A 25,385-nucleotide genomic window follows, 5' to 3' on the forward strand; every position below is an offset into this window, starting at 1 on the left:
ATTGTATAAAGTGACTTATAGGTCCAAGGGGCCGGATGCAAATTTCGATTATTCGACATATACATGTACATGTATGTACTTTGTATTTTAAATGTCATGCACAATCTCAATATAATAAACAATAACTTAATTAATTACTTACAAAATAAATTATCACTTTCCTGATTTTTTTTTTTTTGTATTATGATCTTTTATTGCCAAATTATATAAAATGCAATGGGATGAACAGCCAAAAATATCCACAATGGAAGTAGTCTTTTACTTTTCAGATTTCGATTTCTAAAAATATGTATGCATAATAAATATTGTATAAATATTCATAACTATATAAACGTTGTTACAGCGTAGGCTATGTGTACTGGGAATTACAAGAAAACTTCGGGTAGATGTACAACTTACGGCCATATCGAGGTATCAAATATGCATGAATTTTCAGGTGTGTTGACTTTTCTTTTGAAGAAAAATTCCAGATTATATCATTTTTCATGCAGCTAATAAGAATAGTTTCACTGCATGTTGCGGACCATGCATGCATAGAAAATATCAATTTACAATGTAAGTTATCATGGCTTTTCTTTGTTCGCAAGACCAAGTCCCTAGCAATAGAAATATATTGAAATTCGAAGTCTTGCAAATGAAGGCAAACGTTTTTTCGTGAGTCAGTCAAATCAATGAACAGATGTGTATTTAGTAGCTATAAAAAACATAAATCGGAGTCAGCAATAGAATTCTTTGTTGTTTCGTGTTGGTAAAAGCGGTTTAAAAATATAGGCAAATGATTAACTAAAAATGAAAAACTAAAACACGTGGAGTTTTTCTCTAACAAGAAAAACCATATCTAAACATATTAAAGGTAGGTTTGACAAGTATTTATTGACTGCATGGGTGGTCAAAATTATTTTTCAAAATATTCATATTTAAGATTTCGCATCAAAAATTTATTTGCTTCATAAATGAAGAGCTATAAGACACTTCTCAAATAAGCCGTGATCTGAATAATCAATAAAGTTGAAAGTTACAGATATTAGATTTTTTGTAAAATACTAGGAAATTCACAATACATGGAAACTATAGTGATATGATGTGTATTACCAAAGGGGAAGGGAAGGCTTTGTCTCGTAATAAAGATAAAGCCATATCTGTACATTCAATTGTCAATAAGGCTCAACGGATTCGCCTCATCTACAGTACTTCATCTACTCCAGAGTTGTAAACATTGTATTCACTCCTACAAAACGGTCTCAACATTTGTAAAGTTTTCACATAATATTTTAATTGCTTCATAACACGTGTATCTACAACGCGATCCGTTTATCTATCCAATTTGTTCTCACTATTCACTTTATTGTGTTAGAGTTTCTTTCGCCTTTAATAAAATTTATGTTGATTAGAGTAGAATTTTTCCGTGTGTGTTCAGTGACGTAGTTTTCGCCATTGTATGCGCACATGCACGCATTCGCGATCAACTTTGGTCAGAAACAGGCGTTGAGCAGAGGAGGATAGAGCCCCGATAATCGACAGCGTGCTTTTAATAAACAGTTTTTAATTCACACGAAGAAACATCATGAATGAAATGGTGAAAAAGGGTGATATTTGCTTTGACGAGAAGTTTTCAAAGGAAGAGGTACGTGTACTATAGTAACAAATTTAATTCACTCGCTTTTATCGACAAAGTTTTCTGTTTCCTATCGATCGCTTCAAGAACAAAGCACATCGCTTTGTCGGAAAGTCAAGGATTTCCACTCCTTACAATTTGTGGGAACTGACAGTCTTATCTGAAAAGAATATACAGGTGAAAAAATTGCCGGTGCATATATTATTTTTCTATGTTATGTAATATATTTCATTTTCTATAACATTTTTAGGAATGATTCATAAATGTCCAGAAAATAATTTTAAAGAAATCTTTGTTTAAATAAACCCGACAAAAACACCCTTTTCTTTACATTCTGTATTTTTTTCCAAAGTCACTCAATAAAGGATAATTTGCTGGTGCAAATATTAATTTTCTGTTATGTAAATAATATATTTCATTTTCTATAATATTTTTATGAATGATTCAATAAATTTCCAGAAAATAATTTTAAAAAGCCTTTGCTTAAATAAACCCGACAAAACACCCTTTTCTTTACATCCTGTATTTTTTGTCCACAGTCACTCAATTGTTAGGTTGAATCCGTGCGCTGATAAGAATTTAAACTGAAAAAAAACCCATCAATGGTGGCTTCATATTACTTGAGAATATCTGAAAGATCAGCCATGGGTATCCATACAAATTAATGAACAACCAGAAAGCCCCAGGGCTAGAGAGGGGGATATTCCTGATTACTTGATAATCTCATCATTAAGACAGTTTTCATGGTACAAAGACCTGTTACTGCAGTAGCTATCTATATGTCTCTCTGACTTCAGGTAATGGATGTCCACGGTTATATTCTTGGGTTGTGATAGCCAAATTTTAAAGCTATGGAATGGTTAAGATACTATGTTGTGGCCAACAAAGCCTATGAACCAAAGTCTAATACTGTTATGAAATTAGTTTATTCACCAAAGTAATGGCCCTCGAGGGGCTTGTATATTAAGAACAATAATATGGTATTAATAGTATACATGTAAAAGTAAAAAATAGAAAGTTCAGCATAGTAGACATACCCATACAAGTAGTTTCGTTATAGATTTATCATGCTTAGCTTATTGACCATAATTTTTTTGTAATCACATAATAACTCATTTTGTCTTAAATGTGCTTTTGGTAGCCTTTATGTAAGACTTGCTTCATGCCCCTATAACCTTATATTTACATTTTTAGCTGTCATTGTCTGTGATAACATTACGAATCAATTTTGAACCCTAAAACCCAATAACTTCATAAAACATGAGTGACACAAAATGGACGTGTTTTACAGCATAACCGAGACCAATATTGGCTGCGCCGTGTAGTAATACATAGCATGTGCTTCATGAAAAATATAGTGGTTTCAAAAATGTTGTTTTAAAGTATAGAAATTGGAAATAATATAAATATAAATAATAAAGAATCATTTTTTGAATATTATGAGATGATAATTTCGGTCGGAGCGTGGTCAAATCTATCATAAAGCCCAAAGGGGCTTATTAAATTTGACCACGCCCTGACCAAAATTATCACCTCATAAGACTCAAAGAATGATTCCGTATTCCTTAAATATACCGTACCTCTGTCTACATTGGTTACATATCAAGTTAAAAGTAACTAACCCTGAACCCCTAGCATTTTAGAGGCAAAAAAATACTTTTGTATTTTCATATTTTATGTTTTTAAGCAAAATTTATTGTCGTGTCATCATAGTATGATTTACATCCACTGGTAATTCGTATAAAAGTTGAGGTTTTAAAAAACCCCAAAACAAAACAAGGATCCGTTTCACAGTATTGACAGTAATTGCGCTAGCTTGCTTGATTCCAAATTTGAAATTTAATAGCCTGAAGGCCAAACATAGGTCTACATTTGAAGCCCTAGTCACAAGCTTGCTTTAAATTCAGTGTGAGGGAATGATTCTTTTAAAAGAGGACATAAAACAACCTATCAGTTCAACAGTATATGTGGACTTTAACATTTAGAATAGGATACTTGTCAAAATCAGAATAATTAATAGGCCAATAATAGCTTTGTAATTAAAAAGTACCACGAGTATATAGAACCATTTTAACAAGAGCTTGGACTTTGGGTAGTTAAGTCAAACGGCAATGTGACATAGGCCTGTCTATTTCATTGTAGGCCACTCAGCCATGGCTCTATATTTACATCTACCAAGTATAATTTCCTCTATTTCTAACGGAAAGTTATAGTTAATTCATAGCTGTATAGAAACAGCCAGACTGAAATCTACACACCCCATTTATCAATTGGTCGAAATCTACAGCGGCTGAAAGTGACAGGACTGAAATTGACACGCCCTGTTTATCGATTGGTCTGAAGCTAAAGCGACCTAGGTAAAATCACGGACTGCACGAAATAATCTTGATGATGCCAGACTCAAAGTCTCAGAGGAGACAATTTGGCTGTTTCTTTTAGCTTACGCACTTATGTACATTAACAGTAATTTAGTGAATTTTACTAAAACTTTTCATAATCAATTTATGAATTAGTTAAAGAAAGATGTAAATATAAACAATAAAATGCTTTCTTTTATGATTCATACAGGTTATGAAGGTAGCAATCATCGCAGGAAAAATTTACATAACCCGCTGACGCGGGTTATGTATTTTTCCTGCAATATCGCTACCTTCATATTTTGAATGAATCACAAAAGAAAGCATTTTATTGTTTAATTGAAATCAACAGGATTTGTCTGGCTTTTGAGTGATGACTACGCAATCGGTGTATATTTCGCTTGAAACCAGCGTCAGTTTAACTTGTTTTGACACAAGAAATAGATCATTACATCCAACTGAAAGTCCAAGGTCTTGTTAAAATGGTTCTATATATGTACTGAATTGCATTTCATTATTGGCAGTTTTCCAAAGCAGAACTATTAAAATTGAAATTTATGGTTTATGTACTGAAGGAATGTTATTACATTAAACACTGGAAAATGAAATTTACCCAGTAAGCAAATGTACAGAATTTGGCTTAAAAACAGGCATTAAGACTTTGAATCAATCGCTAAAACATACATAGACATACAGGAATTGAGTTGGTTTCTTCCTGTTGTTTTTTCACTTCTTCATTGATTTATTAGTTGTGTAGGTTTTATTGTTGCTTTGGAGAATTTTCAAGCCGTATCACCATGGTGATATTCTCCACTTGGGACTAATTACTTTTTTATTATCTTCCTCCATATATATTGTAATAATCATGACAATTTTACATTTGAATTTCTCCCCACAAACTGGTATAATGAAAATTCCGGACTGGACCTCCAGAAAAATTCAAAATTTTTAAACTTGCATAGTAAATTCACCAAAAATAAGCCTGGGACCCCCTGACAAACACAACTATCTCTCAGACTCCCCTTTTAAAAATTCTGGATCCGCACATATGATAATTAAGTGCTCATGTAAAGGAAAGTTTTCTTTAAAAAAAAATCTATTATTATGATATATGATTCTGAAGTAAAATGCAAGAAAAATTGAAATGGTGTATGTTAAGTGAATTTGAAATACCATATCTGTAAGGGGTGACAAAATAAGTTTAAATTTTCAGATGGTCCAGCAGTCACTGATGGAGACAGACACCTCATCCTCTGGAGGAAGCAGTGAGACGGGGGATGAAAATGTGGGTCGCGGTAACTGGGTGGGCCGTCTGGACTTCCTGTTGTCTTGTATTGGATATGCTGTGGGGCTTGGCAATATATGGAGGTTTCCCTATCTGTGTTATCAAAGTGGAGGAGGTATGAAAACTTATTGCATACAAATTTGTTGCATACAAATTTTAGTTTTCTTGTAAGTTAATGGGTGCACTTGGCTCATATTATCAGATAATATAATGGCGGCATGTGGCCGGAAGATAGGTGGGGAATATGTTTCTTAGTGTAGAATAATTTGTTTCCTTCCTGTTCTTTTAAAGAATAGTTAAAAGTTTGTGTTGTAGTTTTTTATAACCCTGCTGAATGTGATGATACACTGTTCAAGGTCATCGGAATTCATGTTTCAAATTGAATTTGGATTCTTCATGTTAATTGATTAAAGCTTGCATTAATATATAGTCATGCAAATAACAGAATCTTATGTAATAATTCAGTGAGAGATCGACACAAAATAGGCTCCATTGCTATGAATTGAATCAATCCATGAAATTTGCCAGTTCTATTAATCAGATATACCTTTAGTTATCAGATGCAGAAAGGGTTTTTTTTTCATTTTGTGAGAAGTAGTGCATATCTGTTTTTTGTTTTTATTACAAATATTGCAGAAAATGAAGTAAACATGTAATGAACCAAAAAATAATTTCTGTGTTTCATTTTTTGTGACTTAATAATGAATGTGAAAATATATAATAGTGCAAAATCAACAATTGTAAAAATTACTGGATGTAAGAATATTCTAACAAGATATATCTGCAGATATTGTCTTGTCCTCCATAATTAAATGTTTTGAATAAACACAATTTTTTTCTGCAGGTGCTTTTTTGATCCCCTACGTGATTTTCCTAGTATTATGTGGGATGCCATTATTCTTCCTGGAGATCAGTTATGGACAGTTTGCAAGTCTAAGTCCTATCAGTGTCTGGAAAATGTCTCCACTTTTTAAAGGTGAGCATTATATAGTGCATAAGAATATGTTTAGTAGCTCTACCAGAATCTGACAGGCAGGTGCATTCAATGTTCCCGTGGCTAAATTGCATGATCATTAATTTGTGATTTACCTGGTGCCACCTTCCAGCTAAAAGCTTTTGCACTTTACTTATTCTAGTGATATGTAAATCAAGTTATATAAAAACCTCATTAATTTAACATAAAGTTGTTTTGCTGGGTTCCCAGTTACTGTATCAAAATGTGTGTCACAGTGCACCAGAGATAATGGGGAACAGGCCTGGCTTGACCAACTTCTTATCTCATCTGTTTGGCTCCTGCCGAGAAGTTGTTTACTTTAACTGACCGCAAGCTCTCATAAACATAAACATAAACAGCAAAGCTGCTAATCTGTGCTCTCCATGTTAACTTGGAGGGCCTCCAAAGGACATTCAGTGTTGGAGACTTGAATTGTAGATGAATGGAATCCATAATATCAGCCTGTTAGATTGTTACTGATTTATTTCTTGGATTTTTATGAAACAAGTGTATACATATAAAAGAAAGATTTATTACGGTATTATGATAAAATGAAAATGGGGATATCAGTGTGTGGATCATAAAATTGTTGATTTAAAAGCGGAAGGAAGCCCACTCCTTCAAGGTTCAGATAGTACTAAATATAGAATATTGATAATTTTTCAAGATGGGACTAGTGTGTGCTTTTTAAGATTGAACGAATTGCACAATACAAAATCAAAAACACCAAAAATACACACACACACACACACAGTCACACAGGCTGTATTATGCAGCCACAGCCCCTGTTACTAAAATAGCTCTACCCAACCTTAGAATAAGATATTCTACAAAGTAGTCTATCATAAATATGTATTGAACTACTGAAACCAACTGAATGTTTTGTTTGGTACTTCATACAGATAGAGTTCAACTGACAATCAAAATGTAATTCCAGAATATTTTTTTTTTGTGCTATTCCAGGTGTGGGCTATGGCATGGTCATAATCTCTGGTATTGTGTGTGTGTACTACAACATCATCATAACATGGACCATCTACTTCTTGTATCACTCCCTGCGGGCTGTACTACCCTGGAGTACCTGCAATAATGCTTGGAACACAGAAAATTGTTATGTTCGTGGGGAAAGTGTTTGGACCAATTCTACAGTCAACACCACGATGGGCTACAACACTACAGGTGTAAACATGACAGGTCTTCTTCTGCCTTCGGGGATTGCTAACGGAACAAGTAATGGAACATCAGATCTGGCGGGCAGAATCACGGCCAGTGAGGAGTTCTGGCAGTAAGGGTTTTATTGATTTGTAAAGACAAAGCATGGAGAAGTATCTAGGAATAGAATCCAAAGCTCCATTTGTACTTGCCTTAACTTAATTCCACCTTGGGGTCATTTCATAGCACCATTCTCCTATAGTTGCATCCATACTTTCATCACAGTAATATTGAAAAGCAATCTTTTATCATCAAAGTTCCTTCAGTGAATTTTGTGACTAATATTCTTCAGGTTAATTATAGCTCTGTAACTCTGTAGTTCCCAGTATATATGCTTCTTTGTTTTTTATGTCTGATTTTGTTGATCCAATTAACATTGAAATATTCTTTATGAATTATGATGAAAACATAAAACACGTGCAAATTAATTTTTTTATTAAAAACAAAGAACTTTCAGATGAACATTAGGATATTTAGAATATTTCACAAAAGGAAACATGGTTTATTAGACATGGTATTAATTGTTTAAAAGTGAATTTAAATTTCTAAATGGGATACAAAAGCATGTTTGGAATATACTGGTAATAGCCCAAATGGGATATAGATATATAGTGCAAAAAATGAAAAAAAATTGATTTGGTAATTTTTTATATAAATTTAATCTACATTAATTAAGAAATAAAGTAAATAGAGTTTTCGTGAATGTTGAAGCCTCGATCAGCTTTTATATTTCGAAACAACATTTATCGACCTCGGAGGTTATTCTGCAACATTAACATAACAAGAACTTTATTTCTATTTTACTAAGAGTAAGAGCTCCGACTATCAGCTGATTAGTTTATTTATAGAGAGAGGAAGTAGATCATACTTTCAAGTGAGATGAATCTGATTGGTTGAGATGGCTGTTCCGCGTAACCCTAAAGGTTTTTTTTGTAATAACTTGTTTGTACATCGGCATGTACACCGTTTTGTACATCGGCATGTACACTGTACATCGAAAGCAGACTGTCGATCGGAATCAGATGTAGACGATATATTTATTGATGAATGAAACACACACTGAAATTATTTATGACTTTTTTTTTTATTAGTTTAGATTAATGAATTCGATAATTAACATATTAATTCGTTTTTTTCTTTGGACAAACAAGCAGTGAAAATGTCTTGGGGAGCCTGGGTCTTGGAACAGCCGCGATTAGGCTCTTTGAAATAAACATTTAAAGGAATACACATTGCTCTAAAGGACACTAACCCGTGTTATCAATGTGTTTTTTTTAATAAAGAGCAAGTTTTTAAGTTATAAACTTTTGATTGACTCGAGTTTAGTGTGTGTTTAAGATCTTATAATTTATTGATGACATTCGTGGTATATTGGAGAATGTCTGCGGCATCTTTTTGATATCGGTAATAATTGTAATAGAATGTATATAAATTGCAAATTCAATTCACACATTGGCATGCAGATGTAATAAACCCTTTTTACATAAAAATAAATGATTTTTAGATATTTGCTTTCTAGTTAAATGTACTAGACTAAGTATTTCATAAAAGTTGATCAGGCGATGAGCTCGCCTTCAGGAAGTTTATAGATTTGATTTATCAGATTGTTTAAAGTATGGACACAAGTGTAGTCTTTCCTAAGCTTAAATATTTCAAAAATGTAAACAATGTCTTTTAATAAAGATACTTCCTTATTCCTAAAAAATGTGCATAGTTTAAGGACCCAAAGTGTAAATAAAAAATTCTAGTATGATGTAGATCAATGTACCATGTAAGCTAGCTAGGGTATGTATGTACATGCGTATTTACTGGTACATCAATTTTTATGTCACCTCAGTCACTCAGTAATTCTTTGAAAATCTTCTCCTTTGCTCCTGAGTAAAAATCAAATAAATAAAGTACATACAGCCTACTCTGGATATATTGAAATTCAGGGGACCATGCAAATTATTTCAATATATCCGTATTTCAAATGTTTCAATTTCTGTCGAATGCTGCTTGTATATCATTGCAATTGTTTTCAGATTAATCTCAAAATCCTTAGCTATTTCGAATATAACCTTTGTCCTTTGTCAATAGCAATAACTAGTTTGTATTTAGTGTCCGAAGATAAGGTTTTTCTTTTCTGTGGGGTTTCCATACTACGTCTAGCCTCAATACATCTGTATACGGTAAAACAAAGAATTCAACAGTAAATAAATTTTATTTTTAAAAGAAGTATAAAAACACACAAGATGAGAACTTATCAATTCACAGTCAGGCATAATTACTGTCACCAATTGTGTCGACAACCACCAGGGAGTACTTCAATATAACCGTTATAAAAACCACTCATTATCACCCCTTGGGAACGATCAGTGTCTTCAATATAAGCGATATTTCAAAAAAGCCGATTTCATTATATCCATTAAATAATGCTAAAAAAATGAGAGGCTTAAACTGGGGATTTATTTCTATTTCAAAATCAGCGATTTTATATAAGTGGAGTAAGCTGTAGTTATGATGATGAAGAGTGCCTCTTCCAAAGTTATAAATTTCATGGCCCCTTGGTCAGAGGTTTTGGTATTAGGGCAGGGCTCTAATGATTTTAGAGGGTAGGGAGGCGTAATTTCGACCAATTGTTTTTTCTGTACTTAAGATTTGTTCAATTATGTCACTGTAATGCAACAATTTTTCAATAGTTATTTTAGAATTTAAAAAGTTTATTGGATTAAATTAAACAATCTCAGAATATTAAAAATGATTTCATTAGCACAATTATAATACACATGAATATACATTACAAAAGCCACATTACAGTTACTCAGGTGACTGATAAGGCCCATGGGCCTTTTGTTATTACATGTTTTGATGATTCTAAATTTTCTTGCACTATATTTTACAAAAATTAGAAGATTTGTTAATCTCTCCATCTTCAAAATATCATAAATTATTTATTTTTATGTAATTATAACTAAACTTATTTGTCCTTAGGAATGAGGTTTTACAAATCACTGAGGGGATTGAGGATTTGGGCACCATTCGCTGGGAACTATTAATTTGTCTGGCCATAGCATGGATTGTCATCTTTCTCTGCTTGTGTAAAGGAGTTAAATCCTCTGGAAGGGTAGGTGAAATACTGTACAATATCATATACCTTTGTCTTTGCCTTGCCTTTTACATTTGTTTTAAGATAAATTGAAGAATGAATACACTTTAGGTGTCATTTTCAGTACACATTATTATCAACAATGAAAACTGTATTTTTCATCATTTTGATATTATGATCCATAAAAGAATAAATATGTGTGCATCATTTATGACATTTTCCTGATAAACCACTATTTTGACCAATCAAATTGCTTATGGTAGCTCAGTGAAAATAAGGTGTACCATAATACTTCAGATTTTTTTTTTTAGGTTGTATATGTAACAGCTACCTTCCCCTATCTGGTTCTGACTATTCTGTTTATCCGTGGTGTCACTCTACCTGGGGCAGGGGCAGGGATTTACTTTTATCTGGTGCCCGAGTGGGAAAAACTCCTGACATTCAAGGTTTGTGACACTACAGTGCAGTAGATATTGATCAAAATTTACATGATCCATCAGATATTCATATCAAAATCATATCTAAAACAATTGTTTATCTGAACGTCTCATTGTTTATCTGAACGTCTCTAGGTTTGGGGGGATGCAGCAGTCCAGATTTTCTACTCGGTGGGAATGGCGTGGGGAGGTCTGATCACCATGGCCAGCTTCAACAAATTCAACAACAACTGTTACCGTGACGCTATGATTGTCCCCCTGATTAACTGTGGCACCAGTGTGTTTGCCGGGCTGGTCATCTTCTCTGTGTTAGGATTCATGTCACACGAGACGGGCATTGACATCAAGAACGTCGTCACTCAGGGTACGTCCAAATAAAATCTTTAAATTTTCACATTTACTAGATGATAACTAGAATAAAACAATATAAGAACAAATTCATTTACCATATATCAAATTTACGTTAGCAAAATCAGTTTCATTTCCCCCGATCTTAAATTGTATTATAACACATCAGATATAATGAATTACATCTGTTATGAATCAGAATTGTTCATCCCTGGCACTTTGTTATAAGCATGTTCTACTGAAATTGTTTTTAAAAATATAATTTTTAGAATGTCTAAACTAGAGACATAATTCATTTGCGAGGGTTAAAACACATCTGCGTCATGCTCACTTTTCTGGGTTTTTTTTCATAACAGCTTTCTGTTATTAATGTAATTGTCAAAGCAAAAGCTTTTAATTTTTACGTAGAAATCCTGTGGTAATATTGTGTAAGACATATTTTGATAATTTGTCTCTTGGGATAATTCTCCTGAGGCTCAATTTTGGAGCAATGAACCTTCTTCATTATGATATATGAATCAACAAAGGAGTACATGTATTAAAGTTATTTGCTGTACCAAGCCTTATAATGCTCTCGGGTTGAATATGAACAACTTGTGGACGTTTGCATTTTAATTCTTGAAGCTGCATGAACAACCTTATAGCCCTAATTATTCAGATTAAATGTTATATGTTTCAAGAAGAAAAGCTAATAGTTTGCTTAATAATGCCTAAGTTAACAAGGTTCTACGCTAACTGCAAAAATGAAAGAAAATTGGCAACATGTATACAGTATTAATTATTGTTTCAATTTCTGTGAACTTGCAGGACCTGGTTTGGCGTTTGTGGCGTACCCTGAGGCAGTAGTCAAGCTCCCCATCTCCCCCCTGTGGGCGGTTCTCTTTTTCCTGATGCTGTTTGCTGTAGGACTAGATACACAGGTAAAATATCGGTTTGTTGCATGGGTTGTGTGTTCATTTGATTAATTAATCACATAATGGTGGCACACACCTTAATAATGGAAAACCTGAGTAGCCTTCAGATATAAACTCAGCTAGTGTGTAGTCTTAAGTGTATGATTTAGATCCCTAGTGATGTTTAGAAGCTGTCTATGCATGAGAAAAAGAGCGTGGTAATATTAGGATTTCATGATATTATTTTCAGAGATGAAATAATCGGGTTTAATTAAATTATATGAGAATTGCCAATGCATTTGTCTCATATCACTTCATGCATCATACATCATTCTTGGCTTTGTTGAATTATTTGAATCTTTTATGTTGTTAATGTTTGTGAGTGCATCTGTTGAGTCTGATTTCCTTGCTTTTAACAAAAACATCCGAGTGCAAGTATATTTGTGTTGCTAATTCACTGTATGTCGTTTAATTTAATGCCAGCATATACTGTAGATTCCTAATTAAAAGTGAGGAATTAATATCCATGTAAAATTGTAATAAGCACTGCTCGCAAATTTTAAAATCTCACTTTGGTTTTTCGGACATACGGTATGTGAACTTCACAAAACTATGATTTAAACTTGGCAATAGGGATTTTATGTTATAGCGATTGCAGAATTAAGTACCCATGTAAAAGAAGGAATCTACAGTATATGAATATTTAACATTGTTCCAAAGAGTAATAAAAATACTTCCTCATCCATGAATTGAGCCCATTATGCCTGTTGCTACAAATGAGTATTATGATAACATTACATACCAAACAGAGCCGTGATAAATCAACTAATTAACTTGCAGGGAAGCCATGCCGGTAGTCCCAGTGTTAAAACACCGTACAAACAATAGATAAACTAGGAAATAAATTGATTTACTCATATGTTAGGAACTCACAATAATGATAAAGGTCAGAGACAACAGTGATAAAGGTCAGGGTGATTAAAACATGACATGAGGTCCAGTAAAGGGCACCTGTTGTGTGCCATCTGTCATATGTCAATGATTCTGCATCCTGACAACCTGCACCTGATGTGCTGGCATTGTATGCACAATGGGCTTCATTGCTTTACATAATGTATAGAGGAATATTTAGACTTTATGGTATACAGGAGTTCAAGTATTGGTAGGACAAACAATGAAATAGTTAATATGTTTAGTGTAGGTATATTGGTACATTGATTTCATTCCTATTCAGCACATTAGAACAACATATTCATGCACCTCTGCCCCTTTCTGTAAGTAATATATTAGAATAATAGTGGACCAGCTAGAGAGGTGTGTAGACCGCATGATAATAAAATAGCATGATGCCTCATAATAGGATGCAGTACATTGTATTGAAAATGTTGTAGAATTGTAAATATTCTGAATTGTGCAGAAATGTGGAGTATACATTTATATATATCTTAGAATAAGAGCACCATATGTAGCAGTCCTTGATTGTTTACAGTGTAGCAGGACTGAAGACTATCCTGTTGTGACCATAGCTGATCAATGGACCAGTTTTAGAAATTGATGTAAATTTATAAAAGGAAAAAGGGCTTGCAACAAGTGACTCTTAAATTGTATTGATTTGCTACACTCAGGCTGAACGAGTGTAAGTGATGGGGATGGCAACACGATAACTACAGCACACAAGCTGTGTTTGAATGAGAAAATTGAATTGTTGAATAGAAATTTATCTCTGACATGGTAAATGTTGTAATTCTGTGTATGAAAACTTAGACCCCATATATTCTCTCATTCCTATCATTTTCAAGTGATATGCACCCATTGGAGAATGGACTGGATGCTTAGAGTTGTAAAATGCAATTTTATTTTAATGTACACATGCTACCACAACGTAACATGTGTTCAGCTTACGTAGTTAACACTGAAAGTGATAAACCTTCCTGCTTTGCTTCATTCTTTAGTTTGTCTGCTGGCACTAAGTTAATCAATGAATTCATATATAACCCATGCAGGCACCAGAAGCATCGATAATGCTTCCATTCCCACCCCCCTCTTTCCTGATTATTTTTGTAGGAATATGTGGATTCCTTTTGTCTCATCGGTATTTTAGTGGGTGTTATCATTCATTTTTTTGTCATCTTCTAGAGATGATCAAGATTTTTTTTCAACATCAGTAACAGGAGTATGAACTATGATTGCATCAATTAAAATATGGATGACAAAGGAAAGAGAATCCACTAACTTCCAGGAATATCAGAAAATGGGAGTGGGGTTGGTAGTATCTTTACTTCAGGTGGTTGTGGATCAATGTTTTTATGTTTGAAGAAATATTTCAACAGGTGTGTTTTAATCCTAGCTTACATTATTGATCTGTACGGGTTCTGATAGAAAGTTGGTATATTTTAATGATTACCAGCTGGTACATGTGTACAGTTTAATTAAGGTTTTTAACTTATTAGTCCATTTATTATAACAAAGACTGTTGCCTTTGGTGAAACAATCACCTTATAGATAACCTAAGCAACATTTAGTGAATGAGTCCACAGTTGTATGTATTTACATATAAATGAATTTCAAAGTTTTCCCAGATAAAAGCCTACAGGTCGACCTAGATATATTCTGTCTTTCTAGTATTACATAGCATTTAAAATGTTTTTCCAGTATGGTGTTCTTAGTTGATAAAAAAAAAAACATTTCATCTTGAAAGATTAGAGCTTTTGTGTTTTTATTATCAGAAAGCCATCATCATGCATCATCATGGATATATGTATATTATATACATTACAAAATAATTTGTAAAACTCCACAGAATCCAAAAATACACCCAAATATTATCCCAATATTTCAGAGTAAATGAATGCTGCCCACAGATGTTGAAGACATTCTGATTGTTAAATATAAGTAAATCTAAGAGTTGAAGCAAAGGTAAGGGAGGTAATTATATGGTTCGGAGAGTGTTTTTTTAAATTTGTTCATATATTTATGCAAATGTGGATTGTGATTTGGGTTATATATGGTATTTTTATATATAGACTCTTAGAAAAACAAATTGAAATGCGTGTTTGGTTTATTTTTTGTCTAGGATTCTGGTGAAACTTGATAAAGGAAGACCTTGTGATCAACGTCTTTATATCCCCATGGCAACCTGGTCCAGTCTGAAGATATCAACTTGTGCCTTATTTTATTTTGCCCAATGTGTATGAGTAAAGAAATTTTCAAAAAAGAAGAAAAAACGATTCAAACATCAAAATAATAGCAGTTTACCAAAAATTCAGACTTTTCAATTTTCTTTAGATCTGTTTTTAATTTTATTATTTTTATACCGTCAAATTTGGTGCAAAAATTTTGGAGCTTTTATCAGGATCCTTTGATTTGGCAGTTTTGGAATTTTAAATAGCTCGTGTATATTGGGCATGTAAGTTTTAACACCCTTTCATTTTGTTGTAGGTTGATAACAATGCAACTTAAAATATGTAAATGTCAAAAAAAACAAAATATTAACTTGTTAATTGTACATCTCTTGTCACAATGTTATAGCAAAGATTCATCCACATAGGTTTTGTTGATGGGATATACAAGGTCTTTGTTAAAATGAAACATTGGTAATCAGTAACTTGATTCTTTCTTACTCTTTGTCAAAATTTTACATTTTTCAAAATCATACATAGGCATGAGTTTGTTATAAATCATTTTTTGAATTAAAAATTAATTTGAATACCAATAATTTTTCAGCTTTGTAAAGACCTTGTAAAAACTGTTGATTTCCTTTGCACATGAATCAAACCTTTTAAGTCGAACACTTAATAAAATTGTGACATTTCGATTGGCTTTAGTATTTAGGTTTAATGGTATTGAAATACTAAATCCAATTTTTTTCAAAAATATTTTCACTAAAATAAAACAGGAATTAAGAATAGAGAAGTTGTGCAAAGGAAGTAAACAGGATTAGGGCCTTTTGACATACAATCAATCTGAGAATTGATTCAGAATTCTGTGCTCAGGGTTTTGTAATGTTCTTGGTTCTTTGATGAATGACATTTGACCCTGCACTCATAGGTATTGCCAGGAATGATTTCACTTGGAATTTCTCTTTTAATTCTCATCCAAAATGCATGTGTTTGAATCCTGACATTGGGACGTTTTTAACCACATTAAGCATTCAGGAACTCATAGTTTTAAACAATTTTGTACCTCGACCAAAATTCGTTACAATAAAATTTTTAAGTATTCTCAAAATTAGTGCCGAAGATCTTCCTGAATTCTTTTGTAAAACCAGTTTCTTTTTTGAATATGTATCATTATTTGAATGTTGACACTGTTACCTTCGATCTTATAGTTTGGAATGTTTGAGACCATGACTAGTGCCTTCATCGACGAATTTCCACATCTACTGAAAAACAGGAAGGTCTTGTTCACAGCATTTTTCTGCTTCATCGAATTTTTGTTGGGAATTCCATGTGTAATGCAGGTAACTATTACATATCTGTAGGAAAAAATGTTCAATTCTCTTGTTAAGTTAAATAAAAAATTCATGGTAATGGGCCTTACATCTTTCACAAAACGGAGGACATTATTTGCTTGTAAATTAAAAACCCTTCAGTGTTTAGCATTTTTCTGTTACCAGAAAGCCTGCACAAATTAAAAAAAGATTTTTGTTTTTTTACAATATTCTTTAGACATGAAGCAATGTTTCTAAGTCACACAATTAACTAAGCTCAGTCAAGTTTTATCTTGTGTTCATTTACATTATGAATATACACATTCATTCCTTATTCTTTAATTAACCAATTCTTCAATTTTAGTTCCAAGTCCTTTCTATCCTTTATCAGATAAATTTCTTCTCTGGTTAGATTTGAATAACAATGTAAAGGAAGTATCTACTATTTACTTAGTTAACCCTATCAATGGAACAGGCCTTCAAATTATGTTGACAAGATGTTATTTAAGGAGGTGAGGTTACAAATCTGTCAGGAAATGCGTGTTAACAGGAAATTACACATCATTTTAAAAGAAGAGGGAAAAAAACAATGTGACAAAATAATTTCTTACTTACATTAGCCTTAGAGCTTGACTGTGTATTAGTCTGCATATAAAGGTTCAATCTTGCCGCGCTCCTACTAGCACTAGCAAGTGGGATAACCCTTTAGCTCAGTCGGTAATGTGTTGGTTTTTAAACTGAAGGGTCCTGAGTTCGAGTCTAGTTGTGGTCCTTCCTCCTCTTCTATTACAATATCACCCAACAAAATAACCCACGTGGGGTAGAAATCTCAAAAGAAAAGAGGGAAGAGTGTAATAGTGTGTATATAAAGGCTCAATACTGCCGCGCTTCATCTAGCACTAGGTAGTGGGTTAACCCTTTAGCTCAGTCAGAAGAGCGTTGGTTTTTAAACTGAAAGGTTCCGAGTTCGAGTCTAGTTGTGGTTCTTCCTCCTCTTCTATTACAACTGCCTCAGGTTTTTTTTTTTTTTTTAGAATTGCTGAAATATGAATATTTTCTTATTATTCTTAGATTAATGTGTGATAGAATAGAAATAAAGACCACAACTAGGCTCAAACCATAGACCAAGACCAATACTCCACTGACTGATCATGGGCGAAAGGGATAGCTAGTGCTAGCAGGAGCAGGGCCTGTTATACACACTATCTCATCCCCCCCCCCCCCCCCCCCCCCCCCCCCCCCAATGTAACAGCTGGAGTAGGAACTAGGGATGGCCACACTTACTACCAAGTAAGCTAAAGGATAGTGCTAGTAGCAGTGTGGCAGTACTGAGCTTATTATACACCAGTTATACAAACTACATGTATCCAAAATATTTAAGTTTTAATGTTACAGTATTTGCCAAAATCTAAAATCCAGTCCTACAAAAACATGCCTTAAACATGGTTACTAAAAGATATATCATATAGGTCCTTAATTGTCTCCATTCATTGTAGGGAGGAATCTACGTGCTCCAGATCATGGATTGGTACTGTGCTACATTCTCTCTGATGTTGCTCTCCTTGACTGAATGTGTTGTTATTGCTTGGATTTATGGTAAGTCTCTCTCTCTCTCTTTCATAATTGTGGAACTCTTTCTGTTGTGGATAGCCTCCTATTTTGTTATTATTAAACAAAGTTTACAATTCCTAATGGAATATTTTTCCATTTCAGGTACTGACAGGTTTTACAAAGACATCGAGCTTATGATTGGCTTTCAGCCATGTTTGTGGTGGAAGATTTGCTGGAAGTTCATCACCCCAGTTACTATTGCTGTACGTGACTCATCATAATAAAAGTAGAAAAACAAGACAGATCTCCTATCAGCATTTAAATGATGATAATTATCTGTCAAGTCTGGTATTTAGAGGAGGATACAATATGTAATATTGATGAAAACATAGTTGTTTTGAACAGTATTAATGACGTATTTCACAGATATTTTAAAACGTTGTTTTCTGAACTTTCTTGTGAAAAATTTAAAACTAGTTTTAACTAGTTAGTACCAGTATTGTATTGATTGCAAAAGACATAAGTAGTAAATTGCCTGAAGAATTTATGATGCTACTGATTATTTTTACAAAATGTGTGATTAAATAAGGATAATCAGTCGAAAACTAGCGCAAGTTTTGTGCGCTGTAAATTGAACTTTTTAACATGTAAGGTACTGTAGCTTCCAGGTTGTCCATCTGATTTTTTTCAGACCGGGAGCTACAGACCTGGAGCTAAGTCTCCAATAGCAATAATCACCTTCAAATGTGAACATACTGGTACATCACAAAAGCAAATCTTCTGATAATTTTCAGAATGAGATGCACACTACACCTTTCAAGATTTTGATGATTTCATGTTTGTTTTGTTCATACAAATCAAATGAAATTCACAATTTCAATTGACAAAATAAATTGTCTTGGATTATGCCATGTTTGATATTTTTTTCACTGCAAGAAAACTTTTGACTTTAATGCTGCTAATGTACTCCAACAACCAGATTTATTTGCATGCGTATAAAAATTGATTTTCTGAAGTGACAGTCTACTGGGAAAATACTGTTATAAGTCAAAAGTATTTTGATTAGGTTATTACTTTCTCGAAGGAAAACATTGATTTAACATATTCACACAGAAGTATAATACATGTACTTGTATATTAAGATTATGAAACAATCTTTTTTTTTTTGCACAGTTTGTTTGGCTGTTCAGTGTTACCCAGCTAAGTCCTGTGACCTATGGTAAATATGAGTATCCAGATGGTGCCATTGTGATTGGGTGGATGCTGGGATTGGTTTCTCTCATGCCAATCCCCATTTGTGCAATCCTGGCCATTCTCAGGGAAAAGGGAAGCTTTTATGAAGTGAGTATTTGAGCAACGAAGTCACTTTAAAAATATTGACCTGTTAAAAGCTACGAAGGTTTAACACAGCTGTGTAAAGAAAGATATGCTAATATATGCTGAATGTTTAACACAGCTGTGTAAAGAAAGATATGCTAATATAGTAAAATTGGAATTTTTACATGAATATTAAATTCCATGCAATTGCTGAATTATATTTTGAGTGTTTGAATTGTTTCTGCAGCGAATTAAGAAGCTGGTCCATCATACAGATGATTGGGGTCCCGCTGTGGAGAAACACCGCGTCCGTTATTTACAGTCGCTACAGAATTCCCAAGAGTCACTGGATTCTGTCATGTGCCACTTGTACTAGTCACATACTTACAACGGTCTCAACACAACGGTGAAGAGGAAAGATCTCAAGAGAATTAAACTGCCTGGGATGTTTTGTTCCAAATGTGTATGTCAGTCTTTAAATGTAGTTTTTTGTCTAGCTAATTAATGAATGAATGAACAGCCATAGTTTAGACAAGTCAGATAAGGTCTTGTTGCTGCAGTAAATACACAATGGATCTTACATGAAGAGGAAGTGAATGGGGACCAAATGAAAGTTGACTTTCCAGGTACTGAGGCTTGGGCTTCACTAGTCACCAGTTCTATTGATACTACACAACTGTAATGCACTGTTGAATTTTTCTGTAAATTTATTGTTTTGATCATGCTGACTTTTTATATATAGATATAGCAATAGACAAGCAATAGTCTATTAACTTTGTTGATAATATGGCAATATATGCCCGACCTGTTCAAAATAATTAAAATTATCATAGAATTCCTCAGAGCTGATCTTGATAAATTTGAATAAGATAGTCTATTGATTTAGTTTGTGTATTGTCTTTTCAGTCCAGAGTTTGATTATAAGTGGTTTAAAATATAGATATACTTTGAATTTTTTCTTTGTTCATAGATAAGGATCTTTTTACAATGTTTTATGAACTTGTACAGGTATTTTATCTTTGTAATTGAGCCAAACAATTTCAAAAATTATTTTGAAATTAGAAAAAAAAATTAGGTTATGCCATCATAGTCAAATACAGACACACATGTCAATGTGATTATTTGCACATTTAGTTTTTGATGTATTTTTTTTATTATGTGTATTGTTATTTCATTGTGTAATGGGGGTGGGGTGGTAATTATCCTACACTGCCAACAGATCTCTTCACACATTTACATTTGATTAAATTTATGTGCATTGTCTTAACTGCTAATTTAAAAATATTTTGGAATGACTGCTAATGCTTTGATCGGATAAATGTTGTCAGTAAAGAAGAAAAAAAAAATTAAGAACAGTGACATTTTATGTTAAACATTTGACATGAGCCCAGATAAGAGAAATTGTTATTCATATTGAATATTGCATACCTGTAAGAGTTTATACATGTATTAGTATTAAGTTTTAACTCTTTTTGCAACGAGCTGAAGTTTAAAGACCAAACAATTTTTATATTATGATTTGAGTTGTATTTACAATTTACTGATAGACATATTTTTTTTAACTTTTGAAAATATTTGTTCAAAGTAGCTTGGAGTTGTACATATCAAAATGAAGGAATTTTAAATTAGTTTATAATAAGCGAATTTTTTAGAACTCTGTTCAAAATAATGTGCATCATTCTGTAAGCTTTCTTATTTAAATGAAATTTGCTACAATAAATTTTGTCTGAAATTTGGATTTGCTTTTTTTTTTAAGGTAACTTTTAAGTTTTATTGGGGTGGCTTATTGCCCTCCGTTTTGTCTGGCATTGTGTGTTTACATTTGATCTTTATCTCTGTTGCTAGCAGGGTTATCTATTGGAGGAGGGAACTACTGCTATAAAATGTATAACACATGATGTCTTGCATCCCGTAGGGCCATAAATTTAGCGTAAAACCCCAAAATATTCAATCCTTAAAAATGATTTTCCTACTCCTGGGTATTTAGCAGACTGTGAGTCTGACAGTGCTTGCTGTGGTTATAATACCCCTCTCACTCTCACTGTGCAAAGGTGGGTTACAAAGTATGTTGATGCAAGTACCTTCTTGAAATTTTCTAGCAGATATAAAAATAAAATTAAAAATCAGTAGAAAGGCCTATAGGTACTAGATATACCTTCAATGCAAAGAAAGTGGGTACTTAAGATGTAGATTCGGCAGGAATCTTGGCGCACAAGGGGAGTGAAAATTTCTTAGATTAATTTTGCACATTTTTGTATTATAACCGTCATTTGGTTGCTGTTGGATGTGGAATGGATACAAAAATGTTTGAAATGCTAAAGGTTTTACCATAATATGGGTCTAATAAGGGTATATAATATAGGGAGAGGGCTAAAATAGGCTGTGCCTGCTGCCCAATCCCATTCAATATATTATATCGAATGAAATATTGTTTAAATAAATATGGGTCTGATTATATCAACACCACGGAATTTATGCAAAATCCTTGTACTTATTTACAGCTGTTTCTAGGGTAAATGATTTTGTTGTCTCTGGGTCTTCTCTCCACAAATTTGAAATGTGTAAAGATAACATATTTCAACATTAAAAATGTCACTTTTTAAAAAAAGATGGAGATGACCCAGAGATGACTAATTACGTAGTTTTTAAAAATATCTTTTGGAGTATAAAAAACAAAGTCCAGAGATATGACAATGTTATTTCAAACAATACTTAATACCCAATGTTGTTAAGACTCGCATGGCTCACTAGTTTTGTTCTGGATTAGAGAATACAACCATGCAGTGTTTTGGGTTCAAATCCTCCTTGTGACTCCTTTTTTAAAAACTTTTTTGTTTTTAAATATATTTTGATATAACAGTATGTTGAATTATAGAATAACAGTATATATATACTCACATGATATAGTTTGAGTAATCAATTTTTGTTCAAACCTGTACATAAAATTTTGAGATTTAATATAGACATTTAAATCCCAATTGATTCGTGTCGATGATTCCTGCAAACTTACAATCCTGTGCGCCCAATTTCTTTGATTAAGATTAGGCTTGTAACTTATAAGTGAACGGACTGCTCCATAATCTTCAACCTGTTCACTGTTACAAAAATATAGATCCAATTCAGCATTCCTGATGATCACTGCATGTTATCCACCCAAAGTCACTGTATGGGTAAAGTCTGAACTGAGCACTGTATGGATAAAGTCTGTGCTAGACACTTTAGGAGTAATGTCTGTGCTAGGCACTGTATGAGTGAAGTCTGTACTATGCACTGCATGGGTAAATACAGTGCTAGGCACTGTATGGATAAAGTCTGTGCTAGCAAATGTATTGGTAAAGTCTGAGCTAGGCACTGCATTGGTAGAGTCTGTGCTAGGCTCTATTCAGGGAAAGTCTGCGCTAGGCACTGGATGGATAAAGTCTTCTAGGCACTGTAAGGGTAAAGGCTGTGCTAGGCTCTGTATGGGTGAACTCTGTGCTAGGCACTGCACCAGAAAAGTATGTGCTAGACACTGTGCTAGGCTCTATAAGGATAAAGTCTGAGCTAGGCACTGTATGGATGAAGTCTGTGCTAAGCACTGCAAGGGTAAAATCTGTGATAGGCACTCTGTGCTAGGCTCTGTATGAGTAAAGTCTGGGTTAGGTCTATGCTAGGCACTGTATGAGAAAAGTCTGTGCTAGACAGTACTGCATATGTAAATTCTGTGGTTGGCACTTATGGGGTAAAGTCTTTTCTACTGACTGTATGGGTGAAGTCTTTGCTTGGCACTGTATCGGAAAAATCTAAGACATGGGTAAATCTTAGCTAGGATCTGTATGGGTAAATTCTGTACTAAACACTGCATGGGTAAAGTCTACACTAGGCACTGTATGAGTAAAGTCTATGCTAGGAACTGTGTGAGTAAAATCTATACTAGACACTCTGTCCTAGACTCTGTATGGGTAAGATCTATGTTAAACACTTTGTTATAGGCATTGTATGGGTAAAGTTTGTGCTAGGCACTGCATGGGTAAAGTCTAGGCTTGGCACTCTATGCAAAGCTTTGTGTTGGTAGAGTCTGGGCTAGGCACTGTATTGGTAAAGTCTGTGCTAGCCACTCCTTGCTGGGCTCTGTATGGGTAACATCTGTGTTAGACACTTTTTTATAGGCATTGAATGGGTAAAGTCTAAGCTAGGCACTGTATGGATGAAGTCTGTGCTAGGCACTGTATGGATAGAGTCTTAGCTAGGCACTGTATGGATGAAGTCTGTGCCAGGCACTATATAGGTAAATTCTGAGCTAGGCACCTTATGGGTAAAGTCTGTGCTATGCACTGTTTCCACCATGGATGAAGTCCGTGCTAGGCACTATGGATAAAGTCCGTGCTAGGCACTATGGATAAAGTCTGTGCTAGGCACTATGGATAAAGTCCGTGCTAGGCACTATGGATAAAGTCTGTGCTATGCACTGTTTCCACCATGGATGAAGTCCGTGCTAGGCACTATGGATAAAGTCTGTGCTAAGCACTGTATAGATTAAGTCTGAGCCTGGCACTTTATGGGTAAAGTCTGATCAAGACACTGAATATTTTAAAGTCTGTAGAAGACACTGTATAGATTAAGTCTGGTGCTGGGCTCTGTATGGGTAAAGTCTGTGCTAGGCACTGTATGGGTGGAGCCTGAGCTATGCACTGTATAGATAAGGTCTTTTCTAGATATTTACGAGGTAAATTCTGTGCTAAGGACTGCATAGGTAAAGTATATGCTAAATTAAGTTCTCTGTGCTGGGATGGTATGGGTATAATCTGTGCTAAGCGCTGCATGGGTTAAGTCTGTGCTAGGCACTGCATGGGTAAAGCCTGTGCTAGGCACTTATTTATCAAAATATGTTAGGCACTCTGTGCTAGGCTCTGTATGGGTAAAGACTGTGCTAAACACTGGTTGAGTAAATCTGCTTGCTTGCACCAAAACATCTATACAACCCAGGTATACTTTTGACCTAGAATTAGACCTACTCCTAAAACATGGCTGTGACCATTTTTTGATTACGTATTTCCTTCTTTTAGAAGAAGAGCCCTGTTTTAAGATACAACAGGAAAATACCAAAATTCAAATTCTTCAAAACTTAAATAACCATATTTGGGCTTTTTTCTCTATTATATGATAGTTTGACTTTGGCTAAAAAGTTTAAAGCAGATTTGATGGTTAATTCATTGACCATCCATCCTCAACCGACAGTAGTATAAGCTCATCCCATTCAAAGAGGTGAACCAGAGATTGTTTCTCAGGTGCTTTGGTTCATAATCATTAGAATAATCATCTTTCATATCAAAACTCCCTGCAAATGTACAAATCTATACTATTGTCTTTATCAACTACAAAGTTTTGTGAAAATTTTATTCAGTGATTTAATTACGAGGATCATCTTCAAAAACTATTTTTGTAGTATTTTCAATATTGGTAAGAAATTCAAATTTAAAAGGGGCAATCTTAACATCTTGCCCTAATTATTAACAAGTTTTTATGAAATTCTACACGGTGGTTTTAAACATTGTTGTACCGACATCCTTTTTCAGTGGTATACTCGGTATTACAGAATACTATTCAATATTCTGGTAAAAAAAAACCACACCAACAAAAATGGTGACAGTTACATGCATACTGGTACATAGAGTTCTGGATCTAGATTGATCACAGGTTATTTATTTAGAAGTTATTTGATAAACATAATATATACACCATAGATTGATGTACTTTTTTCAGATAGGAAAATATTGCAGTCTACATTAGTATATTTCTTTGAACCCCTCTTGGTGCTCCAGTATTAGTTCGAGGGTCACGGTTTTATCAATATAGATTTTTTTTTATATATACAAGCTT

At 33.8% G+C, this 25,385-nt stretch overlaps 1 protein-coding gene across 1 annotated transcript; it reads left to right on the plus strand.

Annotated features, from left to right (window-relative positions):
• Window positions 1-1,353: 1,353 nt before the first annotated feature.
• Window positions 1,354-21,262, plus strand: LOC128192775 (sodium- and chloride-dependent glycine transporter 1-like). The gene is made up of 13 exons (XM_052865734.1): window positions 1,354-1,624; window positions 5,186-5,372; window positions 6,102-6,233; window positions 7,215-7,536; window positions 10,437-10,569; window positions 10,863-10,997; window positions 11,124-11,352; window positions 12,144-12,256; window positions 16,557-16,688; window positions 18,155-18,254; window positions 18,372-18,472; window positions 19,383-19,550; window positions 19,774-21,262. Exons 1-13 carry the CDS (start codon window positions 1,565-1,567, stop codon window positions 19,900-19,902), a joined length of 1,941 nt encoding a protein of 646 aa, XP_052721694.1. The 5' UTR covers window positions 1,354-1,564; the 3' UTR covers window positions 19,903-21,262.
• The last annotated feature ends 4,123 nt before the right edge of the window (window positions 21,263-25,385 follow it).

This window comes from Crassostrea angulata, chromosome 7 (genome assembly GCF_025612915.1).
Source record: "Crassostrea angulata isolate pt1a10 chromosome 7, ASM2561291v2, whole genome shotgun sequence".
Taxonomy (NCBI): Eukaryota; Metazoa; Mollusca; class Bivalvia; order Ostreida; family Ostreidae; genus Magallana; species Magallana angulata.